The sequence below is a fragment of the Microcaecilia unicolor genome, chromosome 2, assembly GCF_901765095.1.
Source record: "Microcaecilia unicolor chromosome 2, aMicUni1.1, whole genome shotgun sequence".
NCBI classification, from domain to species: Eukaryota; Metazoa; Chordata; class Amphibia; order Gymnophiona; family Siphonopidae; genus Microcaecilia; species Microcaecilia unicolor.
The window spans coordinates 619,553,877-619,571,169 of record NC_044032.1 but is presented as its reverse complement, the minus strand read 5'-3'; the positions used below and the strand labels follow the sequence as shown (position 1 = coordinate 619,571,169).

The window sequence follows — 17,293 nt, the reverse complement described above, 5'->3', positions numbered from 1 at the left end:
CCAGCGTTTAAAAAACACTGACTACCGCTGGCTGAATATTGACCAGTTTGGAGTTATGTGGGATGCATGAAAATTGTCCTCTCTTATCTCACATTATTTGAGGCACTCACCCACTTCATAAGCTCTTTTGAAACGGGACTCATACCTGGAGGGAACATTTGTTGATAAAGTTGTAAAGTGAGAAATGTATTTAAAACATTGGTATGTGCAAGGTGTGACTTACCTGCACGCAATCATTCTCAGTTACCACAGTGGCGTTCCTAGGGGGGGGGGGCGGTGGGTGCGGTCCGCCCCGGGTGCACGCCGCCGTGGGGGTGCCGCGCGTGCCTGCCCTCCGTTCCATGCTTCTTCTCTGCCTTCACAGGGGTGTCCTTTCGCCGGGGGGAGGGGGTCCGCGCTGTATCGGGGGGGGGGGGGGGTGCTGCACCCGGGGGGGCGGGGCGAATCGGCGATCCGCCCCGGGTGCCAGCCCCCGTAGGAACGCCACTGAGTTACCACAAGCCTTTAGTTCTGGGGATGAGGCCTCACATGAAACCAGGGTTGTGTGCAGTTCCGTTTTTTTCAGTAGAATCCTCTCCCTCCCTCCCTTAACTTTTATGTAGTGTTAGTGATTGGCCAAAAAAATAAACAAAAAGGCTAGAAACATTGATGTGGCTGAAATGCTGTTGCATCTAATATCTTGCATTCTGTCTAGAAGCAAATATCTTATTTGTGTGTTGTCATTTTAAGTATGTGAAATCTTTTTTTTTTTTAAATTTTTTTGTGATAGGGTGACGGAGAGTACTTCACACTTAAAAACTGTATAAAGAGGAGCACCGATACAATAGACAGACGCTTCTGCTTTGACTTAGAAGCATCGGATAGGTAGGTTGGGTTACACTTAACTGCTTGTAAATTTGCATAGTACATCCCTTGGCTTTCTTCTACCTGCGTGGCCTTGTGGCAGGACTGTAATGAGCTGGAATCGCACCTAATGCGACATGCTTCCTGGTGTCCCACCCATGGGTCTGAAGCCAAGCAGATGAGATAATGGATGGGGAGTAGTTTTGGTGCCCCTGCCTCCAGTGCGCCGTGTGTGGCTGCACTGCTTACACAGCCCTCAGAAAGGGCCTGCCTTGTGGTACCTATTGGCAGACAATTTGAGGGAGAGGTCAGAGGGGTCTGAATAGGGGTTGGAAATTAACGTGTTGTTAACGCTGTTAACACGTTAATATTTTAATGCGTTAATAGCTTTTTAACGCTGGCTGATTTTTTTTTTTTACACAGATCCGCCCTCCCCCCCCCTTCCATGTTTTCTTCAAATGCAAGGCTGTTGCTCCAGATTTTCTCTCCCTCCTCGGCACTGCCTTAAAGTCCTTTTTCTTCCCCTGCATGGCCAGGCTCTGCAGGTACTTGAGCCACGCTGTGCAGGAAGTTGGGGAAGTCTTGAAATTTCATGTCCCATGAGACTTCCCCCAACTTCCTGCACTGCATGCCTCAAACCCGGCCATGCAGAGGAAGAAAAAGGACTTTGAGGCAGTGCCGAGCAAGAAGAGAAAATCCGGTGCAAGAACCCTGTGGGGAGAGGGGGGTGGATCTGCGTTAAAAAAAAAAAATCAGGGGCATGAGAGAATCTGGTGAAGGCTGGGGAGGAGGACATGAGAGAGATAGAGATGATTATGTTCAATGGGAAAGAGCCAGTAGGAAAGGCTCGATGTGCTGTAAGTCACACGTGAGACTAAATGCGTCTATCAGCAATGCACATCAGCTTTAACTTTCCTGAGTGGAAACTAGGCGAGCCCACTGAAAAATGACCTTCCCGGTTATTACTGGGTGGCACTTATCTGTAAAATCTGTCAGACGCAGTGTTTGTGAAAAGGGCACTTCAGTGTAAATTTGAACCTACTAGTAAGCAGGGCGTTTTTTGAGGGGGTACTCGGGGGTACTGAGTACCGGCACCTTTTCCATTGTCTGCTAGAGGAGTGTGGTAGCCGTGTTAGTCCACTCTTAAGGTTATCAATAGAAATCAAACAAAATAAAACATGGAAAAGAAAATAAGATGATACCTTTTTTATTGGACATAACTTAATACATTTCTTGATTAGCTTTCGAAGGTTGCCCTTCTTCGTCACATCGGAAATAAGCCAATGTGCTAGCTGACAGTGTATATAAGTGAAAACATTCAAGCATTACTATGACAGTCTGACAGGGTGGGAGGATGGGGGTGGGTAGGAGGTATGCATGGGGACATCAAAGCATATCATTGATATTCTAACAGGATGGGTGTGGATAGGTGAGGGGTGGGGTGATCAACAGAGACATACAGCTTTATGGTTTATAATGGGCTAGGAACCCCAGATTCTTGTTAAGTCCTTTCTGTTGGGTGTTAAAATATTCAATCATTCTGACTTCAAAGGTCTTACGTTCTTGTATGGTTTTAAAGTTACCTTTCAGGATTCTCACTGTGAAGTCACTGGTACAGTGTCCTGGTCCTGTAAAATGCTGACCAACAGGCGTGGGAGCCCTACTGGCACCATTGTCTGCTAAAATTGACCCATGGACCCCAAGTTTTAATGAAAGACCTCGGGCTGTACACACTAATTCTGCCTTGTCATGGATTCTGTGACTGGTTGCAGGGGGCCTGGCTATTGTGGGATGGGTCCCTCAGTGATCACCCCACCCCTGAAGAATGGCCTGGCATTTGAGTACCGGCACCTTTTTTGCTAGAAAAATGCACTGCTAGTAAGAGGCAGTAATTTGCACAGATTCAGACTGGTTAGGTTTTGCCTGTACAGCTAAAGAACCATTCATCGAACAGGATGTGCCAGACGAGTACCAGAAAGATCCAGCCTCAGAGCCTTCCAGTCCTCTTAAGAACATAAGAATAACCAAGTTGCAAAGCTTGGGAATGTTACTCACGACTGCTGAGGGAAGAAATATAGAAAGAAGATGGGGAAAGGGGGGTATAGGAAGCAAATTGTGTAACTTAAGACACGCAGACTGTGTTATCAGTAAAAGATTCAGGAGTTTATCTTTTCTGTAACTGTTTTCCAGACCTGGCATAGTTTTCACCATGCAAGCCCTGTCAGAGGAAGACCAGAAACTATGGCTGCAAGCCTTGGATGGGATAGATGCTGTAGGTATATGACATGCAAACTCTGTATTGATTGTGTGTAAATATTTAATATCAGTTTGATTAAGCACGTTCTTATTTTTCTTATGACGTTGACCTGCCCTTGATCTACTCAATGTGCTAAAATTACTGGCAACCTAGAGGATCAACGTTCTGAAGCCAGTTCTTATAGGCAACAACATTTACATCTCAGTAATGCATATAAATGTTTAAAATAATGGCATTCATGTGCATATGTGCACACATATACACAAGTAAATGCCAAAATTCCACCTAAGCACTATTCTTAAGATACGTGCTTAACTTACATAACGCATATTTGACCAGGGGTATATACAAATTGGAAGACTGAGCATCCAAATGGCAGTTGAAATTTAATGCGGACAAATGCAAGGTGATGCACATTGGAAAGAATAATCCGAACCATAGTTACCTGATTTTAGGGTCCACCTTGGGGGTTAGTGCTCAAGAAAATATTTGGGTGTCGTTGTACATAATACTCTGAAATCTTCTGCTTAGTGTGCGGCAGCGGCCCAAAAGCAAACAGGATGCTAGGAATTATTAGGAAACATATGGTGAATAAGACCAAAAATACTGTAATGCGTTTGTATTGCTCCATGGTGCGTCCACACTTTGAGTATTGAGTTCAGTTCTGGTTGCTGTGTCTCAAAAAGATAAAGCGGAATTAGAAAAGGTTCAAAGAAGAGCAACCAAAATAATAAAGGGGATGGAATTCCTCTCATATGAAGAAAGCCTAAAGAGGTTAGGGTTCTTCAGCTTGGAAAAGAGACAGTTAAGGGGAGATAGGATTGAGGTCTACAAAATCCTGAATGGTGTAGAACGAGTAGAAGGCTCATAAACTTTGTCCATTCACCATCTGTTCAGTTTTTTTTTCGTTCCAAGTTGTTCGTGTGGGTTTCCTGGAGTATTGCTACTATCAATGTGATTCTGCAAAGCCTGAAGGACATAATCCTGCTTATAATCGAACGAGAAAAACGCCCAAGTTCCGACCTAAATCGGGAGATGGACGTTTATCTCACAAAAACGAATAACACGGTTTAATCGAAAGCCGAACTTGGACGTTTTCAACTGCACTCCATCGCGGAAGCGTACAAAGTTGACTGGGGCGTGTTGGAGGCGTGGTGAAGACGGGACTGGGGCATGGTTATCACCCGAACAGAGATGGGCGCCTTTCGCCGATAATGGAAAAAAAGTATGCGTTTGTAGCTAGAATTTAGGGCACTTTTCCTGGACCCTGTTTTTTCACGAATAAGGCCCCAAAAAGTGCCCTAAATGACCAGATTACCACCAGAGGGAATCGGGGATGACCTCCCCTGACTCCCCCAGTGGTCACTAACCCCCTCCCACCACAAAAAATGATGTTTCACAACTTTTTATTTTCAACCTCAAATGTCATACCCACCTCCCTGGCAGCAGTATGCAGGTCCCTGGAGCAGTTGTTAGGGGGTGCAGTGGACTTCAGGCAGGTGGACCCAGGCCCATCCCCCCCCTACCTGTTACAATTGTGCTGCTTAATGCTTAGTCGTCCAACCCCCCCAAACCCACTGTACCCACATGTAGGTGCCCCCCTTCACCCCTTAGGGCTATATTAATGGTGTAGACTTGTGGGCAGTGGGTTTTGAGGGGGATTTGGGGGGCTCAACACACAAGGGAAGGGTGCTATGCACCTGGGAGCTCTTTTACCTTTTTTTTTGTTTTTGTAAAGTGCCCCCTAGGTGCCCGGTTGGTGTCCTGGCATGTGAGGGGGACCAGTGCACTACGAATCCTGGCCCCTCCCACGAACAAATGCCTTAGATTTATTCGTTTTTGAGCTGGGCGCTTTCATTTTCCATTATCACTGAAAAACAAAAACGCCCAGCTCACAAATTGTCGAATAAAACATGGACGTCTATTTTTTTCGAAAATACGGTTCGGTCCGCCCCTTTACGGACCCGTTCTCGGAGATAAATGCCGATGGAGATAGACGTTTTCGTTCGATTATGCCCCTCCACGTCACTTCACTGGTGATCCCATAACACATACATTCCAGGAGTCATACCTGACTTCCATATGCTAATATCATGTTGTCTCCCAAGTAGTAATCTACCCACCGGCACTATTAGCCATGTCCCGGGAATCTCCCTAGCCTAGAACCCTTGTCCAACTCTCCACCTTGACCATATATACCTCTCATCCATATTCATACCACTCTGTACCACACACAGCATTAACACACTGCTGGGTCTCCACCCTTTCCTGTCCAACTCCCCTCCTCTCCCTTCCCCCCACCCATTCCACCTTTCCTGTCTTCTAAAAGTAGCCTTTCCAAGTCATGTTTTTTAGGCCACCACCCTTTCCCTCTTCCGTACCTCAAAGACACTCGGCACACAATTTCTGACACAGCCATCATCAGCCGTCGTCAGTGTTTAACAGTAGACACTCTCATTGATTAATTGTTGGACTGTTTTCTTATCTAGTCCAGTTTGGTTCTGTCAGGCCAGCAGTGCACATGAACTTGGTGTCTTCAACCAAAAATCTTCATTCCACTACACAGACATCACTATAGTAAGATGAATTAACTGAATCAAGACAAATAAACAACAGTCTTAATCAGACTCTGGCCCTCTGCTGGGTCCAATGATGCCCCCTTTAAATCCAATACACCTTCACTGATGGAAGGTTGTGTTGGCAGCTTTATTGGGGTACTTCTCCTTGACCCCAAAGGGCTGCAAAGTTCTTCTCAGCCTAAATAGGCTTCTGTAATATTCTCCGTAGTTATTACACTACCACAATTTTCCAAGTCCCAAAGGCCACCTCTTCTTTTTAGGTTTTCTTTTTGTTACATTTGTACCCCACACTTTCCCACTCATGGCAGGCTCAATGCAGCAGGCGATGGAGGGTTAAGTGACTTGCCCAGAGTCACAAGGAGCTGCCTGTGCCGGGAATCAAACTCTGTTCCTCAGTTCCCCAGGACCAAAGTCCACCACCCTAACCACTAGGCCACTCCTCCTCTCCCCAAGTTTCCAAGTGAATCCCCAAATGATGCTCTAGTGTGGCAATAGAATTTTCCAGTTCTGTCACACCACTGAACAACTGAGTTTTGTACCGTTAATTTGACTCTAAAGATGGGATGGGTAAAACAATGTAAAGCGCACTTGTCATGCAGCTTCACTCAGAAGGGGTAGATTTCCAACACTCGCTCATCATGTAGCAGCTGGGATGTCTGGGCTTTTGCAAATAGTTTGAAAACTGTGCTATCACTCCCCCTCCACAGCTCTCCGTCTTTTAATGATTTTAGAATGTCCAGGGTTGTACAGATTATTTCTATGAGATCTGTTTTCTGGATCATCCAGTTTTTCTGCACAACTACACAAAGCCCATCTTAACTACTATACTTCATCCTCCATGTTTTAGCCCTGTCTTCTACATCTCAAATTGCCTGCTTGACAGCCCCAACCTTCAGCTGGAAAGTCTCCAAGAAATTAGTCACTATCTACAATTTTTCAGTTTTACACATTTCTCAAACTTGGTGTCTACTAAGAGGAAAACTGCTTCCATAACTTTGCCCACAAATGAGTCTGATAATCCTTCTGGGCCACTATACTCCACCATGCTTTGTGTTGCTGCCATCTTAGCATCAACTACCCATGCCATGTGTTTAGGTCTCTGACTCCTTTTGCAGCAAAAAGTTCTGATATAGTACCCCTTGCTGTCTGAGGTCAGTCCGTGTGGGAAAGGGTCAGAGAGATGGCGGGATCACCCAGAGCTCCAGAAAAAGACACTTGTACCAAGGACTCTGTAGAGCACAACCAAGAAGCAGAATAGCTACCTTATATACAGGTGAATTTGGAACAGGCAAATTTCAAAGCTACTGAGAGGCCTGAAGTAACAACAAAAATGTTGGATCTGTAGATAAAGACTTCGAAATGGTTATTGATCTTGTTGTATCCTGTAAAGTTCTGGTGGCAGAAAATTTCTATACAGAAAGGCGTAATAAGGTGACAAGTTTCATCCATTAGAAAATTTGTAAATATTGCTATACTGGAAAAGCACTGGGATCATGACAACAAAAGACTTATGGCGAATGAAGAAGTTACGATCACTTGGGACATAACCATTGAAAGCTGGATGCAGAAAACCTAGACCTAGTGGTGAAGGAGAAAAACATGAGCACTACATTGATAACAGGTGTTAATGCCAAACAATTATTCTGCAAATTGTGTGGAGAAAGAAAAGATCCTCAAGTACCAAGAAATGCATTTGGAGACCAAGAAAATATGGCAGAAAGATACAGTAATATTTCCCTTCATTTTGGGTGCCAGAGGCTTGATTAAAAGGAATTTTCAAGCATACCTTGATAGGTTGCCTATACTGTGCATACTATATCTTATGAATTCCAGAAGGAAGCTCTCTTTGGCATGATGTAAGTACTACAGTGAGCACTAGCAGTACATTTGAGAGACTCTGGCTTAAGAGTGAAGTTTGTGCATGTGCTAAGCTGGCCCATTTGGAGACATTTCCCCCACAGATATATTAATTGCTCAACCACAGAAGGGAAGAGGCACCAGCATCCAAGTGTAGAAGCCATAGCTGGACTAAGAGGTGCCTGCCAAGGTTGGGGTGACAAAAGTTGACGAGTGACTTGTATTGATGCCCCTTGAATAATGGAGACTACCCCAACTTGACACTTCGTCCTTTAGATTGTAAGCTCTTCTGAGCAGGGACCGTCCTTAGTTATTAATTTGTACAGCGCTGCGTAACCCTAGTAGCGCTCTAGAAATGTTAAGTAGTAGTAGGGTAAAGTCAGAACGTATATACTATGTGGTATTTACATAAAAATTGAGCAGATAAGGATCACGAAGCCCATATAATTTACCATCATTTTCTATGCTTCTGTCTTGTCTGTTTCTATGCAAGAAAGCATTTGTTGCATAGAAAGTGTGTTAGATGTGCAAAAGCTGAGGCAAAAATGGTGCCAGAATCCAAAAAAGCATGGAAGAGGCACAAAGGGTCCCGAATAGTTAGAAAAACCATGATAATACTTGTTCTACTAGGATCTGGAGTATTCCAGAAGATAGTGGAAATGTGCAGTCTCAGTAGGCCTTTGTGGGCAAATCTGCTTTACCCTTGCAGCACTTTAGCATCATGTTTCAGTGTTACGAGTGTGACTTTTAATGTTCTGTTTTATTTTCATGATTGGTTGACCTCTCTCATTCTATTTGCAGTTCTTCAATTTGAATAGATCCATCATACGGCGAGAGGGAGGTAAATAACCTACTTGTTGCCAGTTTTTACTGTTTTACCTTCTCTTCCTTGTGCTTGTATTTTCAAATCACAATAAAATGCATCTCCTTCTAGCCCCGAGATGTAGAGTCATGGTCCTTGAGGGCCACAATCCAGTTGGGTTTTCAAGATTTGCATAATGAATATCCATCAGACCCGTTTGCATACAGTGGAAGCAGTACATACAAATCAATCTCGTGCATGTTCATTGTGGAAATCTTAAAACCTGACTGGATTATGGCCCTCAAGGACTGTGGTTGCCCTCTTCTAGCCTCTGTAAGTTGCTCCCACTTCTCCGCTATTGTGTGTTGACCAGGCTGGCTCTCAGGCAGTTTTTGCTTTCAGACCAAGGGAAACCTGCTTTGGCTCCTACTCATTTTCTGTCAGCATTTCCAGACAGGGAGCATTTCTGCTAGTGGCAGGGCTGCGGGGGGGGGGGGGGGGGGGGGGTGAAGCAAAATTCCCTGGGTCCCGACCTGCAAGGGGAGCCCGTCGCTGGAGTCTGTCTCTCTCCTGCTTCTGTCGGGAGATGGGTGACTTCGTTTAAGTGATAACCCAGTCCCAGCACACAGGAGCAGAAGAGAGAGAGACACACCCTGGTGCTGGGCCCCCCTTGGAGGCTTGGGAGGAGCGGACACACTGATGCAGGAAAGTAGGAGGCAGGGGGCGATGGCAGCCTGAATGAGCAAGGGGCGGTGGCAATGGCTGCTGTGTCCCGAGTGTGTGTGGGGAGGAGGGGGAGGCGGCTGCGTCTCAATTGGGGGGGGGCGGCGACTGTGACAGCCCTGCCCTGGGCCTGGCTCTGTCTCTCGGCAGCCCTAGCTAATGGGTACTTTGTAAAGAGCCTTTTCTTAGATATTTCCCCTTCCTCTAAAGTATCCATTAAGCTTCTGCCCTTGGTTTTGTAGAAACAAAAAAAAGCTATTTAATTTATAAACTTTCCCAGGAGGTTTTCAGCAATTGGGGTGAATATAATTATACCTTAAGACGGTGGTTCCCAAAGTTTTTTTGGTTCAAGGCACCCTTAGTGTCTGAGTAATTTTTCGCAGCACCTTTCCCCCCCCCCCCCCCCGCCACACATCATGTCCAATATTTCTCCCTCTCTCCCCCATGCACCATCTCCCCCCCCCCCCCCCCCCAACCCATGCCCCCTTGTAGTCCATTATAATCCATTTTTTACCTTGATCCTGGGGAGAAGATGAAGAAGAGCCCGGAGCTGAGCACAGGAGGGAGGCAGCATAATGTCCCTCATCCCGGCCTCCCTCCCTGACAGCTGAGTAGTGAGGTCCCTATCACTAACCTACAATTCCTCCTTTAAACCCCAATCTTTAAGTTTTTTATTTATTTATTGTTACATTTGTACCCCGTGCTTTCCCAGTCATGGCAGGCTCAATGCGGTTTACATGGAGCAATGGAGGGTTAAGTGACTTGCCCAGAGTCACAAGGAGCTGCCTGTGCCTGAAGTGGGAATCAAACTCAGTTCCTCAGTTCCCCAGGACCAAAGTCCACCACCCTAACCACTAGGCCACTCCTCCAAAGCACAAAGCAAAATAGTGTTCACTTTCCAGAGAAATGTCCTCTTCTCTCAGAACTTCTCAGAAAGTTGTAAGATCAGTGTCAAGAGTTCCTGGTCTGATTAATGCTCATTCTGTGACTGAGATCAGCGTGGACTTAAATATTGATACTAAAGTAGACATTTTGGACTACATTCAATAAATGGTGCCCACAAAATGTGAGCTGAGCTCTATTCTATAAACAGTGCTCTGAGTTGGGCACCGTTTATAGAGTACCACGTGAAGCTGGGATCCACGTCTTACTTTGGGCACGAGGATTTACACCAACTGAAACCTGATGTAAATCTTTGCATGTAAAGTAGGCGCGGATCCCCCGAATTCTATAATACTGTGTGCATCTTTAGTGAATGCCTCTGATTCGCCCGTGTCCCTCCCGTGGCCACCCCCCCCCCCCCCCGTTTCAGTTGCATGCTAAAAAGATTTGCATGCACATCTTTATAGAATAGCGCTTAGCAAGATATGCACACAAATCCAAATTGTTGCCAGTTAGCACCAATTAACTGTTAATACCTAATTATCCCTGTCTCCTCAGCTCGAAACCTTGGGGTCATCTTTGACTCTTCTCTCTCCTTCTCTGCTCATATCCAGCAGATTGCCAAGACCTGTCGTTTCTTTCTTTACAACATCCGTAAAATCCGCCCCTTTCTTTCCGAGCACTCTACCAAAACCCTCATCCACACCCTTGTCACCTCTCGCTTAGACTACTGCAATCTGCTTCTTGCTGGCTTCCCACTTAGTCACCTCTCCCCTCTCCAGTTGGTTCAAATCTCTGCTGCCCATCTCGTCTTCCGCCAGGGTCGCTTTACTCATACTACCCCTCTCCTCAAGTCCCTTCACTGGCTCTCTATCCATTTTCGCATCCTGTTCAAACTTCTTCTACTAACCTATAAATGTACTCACTCTGCTACTCCCCAGTATCTCTCCACACTCATCCTTCCCTACACCCCTTCCCGTGCACTCCGCTCCATGGTTAAATCCTTCTTATCTGTTCCCTTCTCCACTACTGCCAACTCCAGACTTCGCGCCTTCTGTCTCGCTGCACCCTACGCCTGGAATAAACTTCCTGAGCCCCTACGTCTTGCCCCATCCTTGGCCACCTTTAAATCTAGACTGAAAGCCCACCTCTTTAACATTGCTTTTGACTCGTAACCACTTGTAACCACTTGCCTCCACCTACCCTCCTCTCTTCCTTCCCGTTCACATTAATTGATTTGATTTGCTTACTTTATTTATTGTTTGTCTATTAGATTGTAAGCTCTTTGAGCAGGGACTGTCTTTCTTCTATGTTTGTGCAGCGCTGCGTATGCCTTGTAGCGCTATAGAAATGCTAAATAGTAGTAGTAGTAGTCTCTTGTAACCAGAGCTAATATTGTGATGTCATAATGCCTCAGGCCACCAATAAGAGCCAACCTCATCAGTGATGTCACAATGGCTTGATTGTCCTATACTTGGCTCACTTTTATTACATAGCTCTTTGAGCTGGGACTGTCTTTCTTCTATGTTTCTGCAGCGCTGCGTACGCCTTGTAGCGCTATAGAAATGCTAAATAGTAGTAGTAGTAATTGGTGCATACTCAAATTGCGCATTCAGCTTTGAGCACAATGTATAGAATCCAGGGGTTTCTCTGTGAGGGAAATCTGATTTTTCAGAATGTGATCAGGTGATAATGTTATACCCACAAGGTTGTGTATATGAACAACTATCACCCCAGAACTCAGTGGTCCTTTTACTAAGGTGTGCTGAAAAAGGCTCTCCCTTTACCCCTTTTTTGTTTGATTGTCAATATGTCAAATAAAATTGATTTTGACCTTGACATAATCAGCCCTATTTTAGGTAGCTTGTAGAAATCAGAACTGATACATCAAGTCAAGATGTGTACAGTTCCAGTATTTTAGAAAAGAATCTGCTGATGTAGAACCTTTTCTGAAATACATGCAGGAGTGGCCATGTATTTGTCTGCATGAGTGGCAGGAGCAGCCATTTTACAAAGGTACAGATTGAAAACCTGAATGTAGAAAATGCAGCAATTTGAAATTGTAAGGGCAGACATTTTCATATGAAAGTTGGTATTCCACAATCTACATGTGTATATGTCAGCACTTTTTTTTCCAGGTCCAAAAGGTATTATCCTGTCCCCCAGAAGGCTTACTGTCAAAGTTTGTACCTGAGACAATGACAGTTAAGCGACACACTGGTTGAGAACTACTGTTCTAAATTAAAGAAAAAACCCAGCTAAATCTAACATATGAAAAACACTCCCTTCCGCTCAAGTGCTTTCTTATAAAATAAAATAATCCCCCATATGGATATACAAAACCTGAAAACAACTTTGATTTTTTAAAGATTTGTATATCTCAAAATCCCTCCCCATTTTTAGTTTAAAAAACTACTACTACTACTACTTAACATTTCTAGAGCGCTACTAGGGTTACGCAGCGCTGTACAGTTTAACAAAAAGGGACAGTCCCTGCTCAAAGGAGCTTACAATCTAAAGGACAAAATGTCAAGTTGGGGCAGTCTAGATTTCTCGAATAGTGGCTAGGTGCCGAAGGTTTCATTTTGAAAACTAACATAACCTGTGGATGTTTTTTTAAGTTTTTTTTTTTAATTAAGGGATATCATGTACATTTGATCCTTCGTACCTTTCATTTGAATTATTTAATGCCATATAGGTTGAGATTGTGTAAAACTGCAGTTTCTAGCAGGATATGTCAGAACACTAGTGTTGATAGCACCCCCCATCTTCTTCCTCCGCACATCCTCAGTGCTCTCTTCCCATAATGTTACTTTCTATTAGATATCATGATTCAAAAATTTTTTATATTTTTTTATTTTATGGTTTTATATTTTCGATAATATCAGAAAGCAAGGGGTTGGAGATCATTCTTTTGTGTGGTTTGTGCCTCCTTGCATGGGTTTTCCCTACACGCTAAGACCATTTTTACTACAGCAGTAAAATGTCCAGTTTTTCATTTGCTGAATTCATGGCCATGCGCTAATGTTGCCATTAGCATGCGGTCTTTAAAAAAATTACCATGTGAGCTCTTACTGACACCTATTTTTGTAGGCGGTAAAGGATCACCTGGTAATCCTGTACGAACCAGTTAGCACACAGTAATTAGCACACTAACCAATTAGCACAGGAATGCCCACACTCAATTTCACTAAAACCGAGCATGCACACCAGGGCGGGAAAGCAGGGTAGGCAGCGTGGTGCTAAGTATCACCACAGGAAGGCTTTTGCTGGAGGCGCTTGGGGACCCCTGCAAGCCCAGGTATGTGGGGTTACGGCAGAGGTGGAGAGCGGCGGGGAGGTGGCGCAAAATGTGCCCCCCTCTTTGGGCTTAGCCCCCCCCCCCAAAAAAAAAAATCTGAGGTCTGGCTATGCCTCTGCAGTATAGTGTTTAAAATGTTTGATGAGTCCACCCCAGAATATCTTCTTTGACTTTAGTCTTTTCCTTCTAATCACAGGACTTCAAGGGCTAGAAACCAATATCTTCTAATTTTTCCATCATTTTTGGGAGTCAGGTATAAGAAAGTTGTAGAAATTTCTTTCAGTTATCAGGTAGTACATTTTTGGCTTCCTTTACCTTCTGATTTACAGGCATCATCTTCTTACTATTCTTTCCATAAAAATTAGAAAACAAATTTATTTAAATAATTTTTGGCCTAATCGTTTGATGAACATTTTTTTCTTTTCCTTAGTTTTTTAAATTTTTATTTTTGTGGTTAACTGCTTTGAACCACTGTTTTGTTGGAGCTGGTGGGATACAAGAACCATATTACATTACATTACATAACAAAGCCTCTGATGGCAGAGCAAGAGTCAAATCATGGGTGACTAACAACAATTCTGTTTTTGACACATTCAACAATTTATTTCTTCTCATCCCAACTAATATAACTTCAAAAGTTTCTTATAAATGTGCCACCATGTCAACGGTGGACATTGTGAAAGGAAGAAAAAACTTGGATGTCGTCTGCATAAACATAGTCTGAAATCCCAAAAGATTTTAACAAATGACATAATGGAATCACGTAAAGATTAAACAGGACTGCAGATAATGAAGACCCTTGTTGAACTCCAGTCTGTAACAATCGTTCTTTGGAGAATTGTGAACTTCCACAAACCTTTTGTGTCCTACCAGTCAGAAATGACTAAAACCAGTTCAGTATGGTCCGCGAAGGGCCAAATATATGTAAACGATCCAATAAGATCTGATGATCTAGACTGAGTATCAAGTGCCGCAGAAATATCAAGAAAAACCAAAAGGTAGATATCAACATGATCTAATCTGTGGCAAATCTCTTCTACGGTGGCAACTATGAGTGATTCAGTACTATGTGCCTTACAGAAACTGTACTGAAAAGGTTCCAGAATGGAAGCACGAATCAAATTTTGATCTAATCGAGAATAGACAACCTTTTCTATAACTTTAGCTAACACTGGCAATACAGAAATTGGTTGAAAGTTGGGAAGTACATTGAAACCCAAAGCTGGATTCTTTAAAGATTGGATGAACAGTGGCCAACTTCAACTCATGAAGGATCACCCCACTCACTAAGGATGAATTCACAATGGCAGTTAGGGCATGGACAACAAACATATCCATATCTGTTAACATGAGGACGTCATGTGTCACCTGAAGAATTGGTAGATCTTCATGTTCTCAAACCTGCCCTCACTTCCAGTTCACTCACAGGCTCAACCTCTTTCCACTTATCCACACTCTGAAGATCAAATGCATCAAGTGAGAGATCCCCTGGAAGTGAATGTAATATCCTCTGAATCCTTAAATCAGAAAACATACTAAAATCTTTAGTCTTTAGTCCTATTTAGGGTCTCACTAACCTTCTTTTGGTAATAATGTGCTCTCTTACTAGCTACTTTCTTTCCATATTCATCCAACTTTATCCAACTCCCCTGTCTTCCTCCTCTTCCTCTCTTGTCACTGAAGCTCACGCCGTAGCTATTTCAAAATGGCAGTGAATCAGGGTAAAGCCTTATCCACACCCCCCACTGTCACTACCTTCAAAGAGGCAGTCAGGTCTAGTGCCATCTAAAGAGAAATTCCAGTCCCTGACTGCATTGGCCACCTCCATAGAAGAAACATCACCTAATAGCAAAGTTCAAGCAGCCATAAGGTACTTGAGCCCTAACTTCTCTAATAAATTTGGTTCTTGCAGAGTAGCTACCTGCTTGCACTTGGGGTAAACTAAACAGTAACAAAAAATGATCTGTCCGCACAATCGGTAGGATATCCACAGAAACTGTGGAGACCAAAACAGAAGGCAAAAAAATTAAGTACAAAACATTGCTTGCCTGGTTCTATCTACAAACTGACAAAGATCTAGAGCAGAAAAGGCATCAAACATCATGTGAGAATATCACGTACTGGGCACAATAGGTAAATTGAAGTCCCCCATTACTACTAAGGATGACAAATCCACTGGCAAGGTAACTACTGTATTTAAAGAAGAACAGTCATCATGTTGCAATATAGTGGAAAGACAATACACTAGACAAAACTAAAGCATCAGCCATACCAATGTTGCCCTCAAGGAACTTACTAAAACTCAAAGATTCATGATAGATCATTAAAACCCCATCATAGTAACATAGTAACATAGTAGATGACGGCAGAAAAAGACCTGCATGGTCCATCCAGTCTGCCCAAGACAAACTCATATGTGTATACCTTACCTTGAATTTGTACCTGTCCTTTTCAGGGCACAGACCGTATAAGTCTGCCCAGCAGTATTTCCCGCCTCCCAACCACCAGTCCCGCCTCCCATCACCGGCTCTGGTACAGACCGTATAAGTCTGCCCTCCCCTATCCTCGCCTCCCAACCACCACCCCCTCTTCCCCCCACCTGCTCTGCCACCCAATTTCAGCTAAGCTTCTGAGGATCCATTCCTTCTGCACAGGATTCCTCTATGCATATCCCACGCATGTCCCATCTCTCTGCTTCAAATCCCTGCAGATCCAATGCCAAACATATCTCACAGAATGATTTTGGAAAGTTCTAACCAAGATTCAGCAATACCTAATACATCCAAATCACGCTGAAAGGGTACATCATAAATCAATGACGCTTAACTGTAAAAGCTCAACAGGGCCACCGTTTCACCTTGCAGCTTCATCAGGAGCGCAAATGTGCTCTGTTAAAAGTCAGCATGGAGGTTTTCGACCAATGAAAGAAACTGTGAGGTCCAAGTAGACTGATCCATTAGTATAAGCTCTGGACTTCTGAAGTCTTTTCATCCTTTGTAGCAACAAGGTTTGATACAGTAGAGGGATTGGTTGTTAATGCCAATGCTCTGCTGTTTAAATTGGTTACATCTAATTTATCCACCTGGCCCTGATTTTGACTTGCCTCTTCAGTTTTCTTTTTTACAGGTAAATAATAAATTGTAGATGACCCAGGCACATTAAGGGCCTTGTTTACTAAGATGTGCTAGCGTTTTTGCTGCACGCTAATGCTAGAGACACCCATAGGAATATATTAGCGAGTGCACGGTAAATGCTAGTATGCCTACAGCGCACCGTAGTAAACAGGGTCCTAAATATTTCTATCAAATTCTTTTTGAACATTTCTCATGCAGATAACATGGGTGCTGTGGGAAAATGAATTACATATTCATTACAAGGTAGATTTGTTTGGGTTTTTTTCCTTTCTTTTCTGTCCTCTTTGCCCCTCTTTGCTTTTGTTCCATTGAATGCCTGGACTGCGGGACAGTTCAGAAGAATTTCCAGCTCTGCTTGAAGTCAAGATACCGGACTATCCACTGGCCCCTGGTTCAACAGTTATCCCTTAAGGTGTACCAAGTGGGGCAGAGCGCCCTCTGCTGGAATCTCTAGGCTAAAAGCTGCTTCAAAAGAGTCAGGGGTATGTTTAGTAAGGTACGTTTGCATTTCTAACGTGCCCTTAAATTTAAGGCGTGGTTAAACGCTAACGCACCTATACATTTCTATGGTTTTAGCGTTTAACGCGCATAAACCATTACGTGCGTTAAAAAAGCTTATGCAGCCATAGTGCACCTTAGTAAACATAGGCGTCAGAGTCTCCTGACTCTTATAATACTCCCACTCCCGAGAGTGAAAAGCAGCTAATAAGCAAAAAGAATGATGTGTCTGGAAGAAGGATGACAATGTTCCTACTATATATAATGGAGTCCGAGCACCTGTTATACCTCATTCAAAGAAACCCCAATTTATTCCATACTACTTCCCAACATTTTGTTCCAGAGAGTGAAATGCCTAATGAAGGTTCATTTTCTGGCTTGAGTAAATCATTGGAAGTGATAGGGTATAAAATGGGG

General features: G+C 43.7%; 1 protein-coding gene across 1 annotated transcript in view; it reads left to right on the top strand.

Annotated features, from left to right (window-relative positions):
- The window catches only part of ARHGAP10 (Rho GTPase activating protein 10), a 503,009-nt gene that overhangs the window by 235,889 nt on the left and 249,827 nt on the right, over positions 1–17,293 (top strand). The window contains exons 10-12 of the mRNA XM_030191662.1: positions 770–864; positions 3,034–3,115; positions 8,338–8,377. Of these exons, the coding sequence (XP_030047522.1) occupies positions 770–864; positions 3,034–3,115; positions 8,338–8,377 (217 nt within the window). The remainder of the gene's footprint in view (positions 1–769; positions 865–3,033; positions 3,116–8,337; positions 8,378–17,293) is intronic.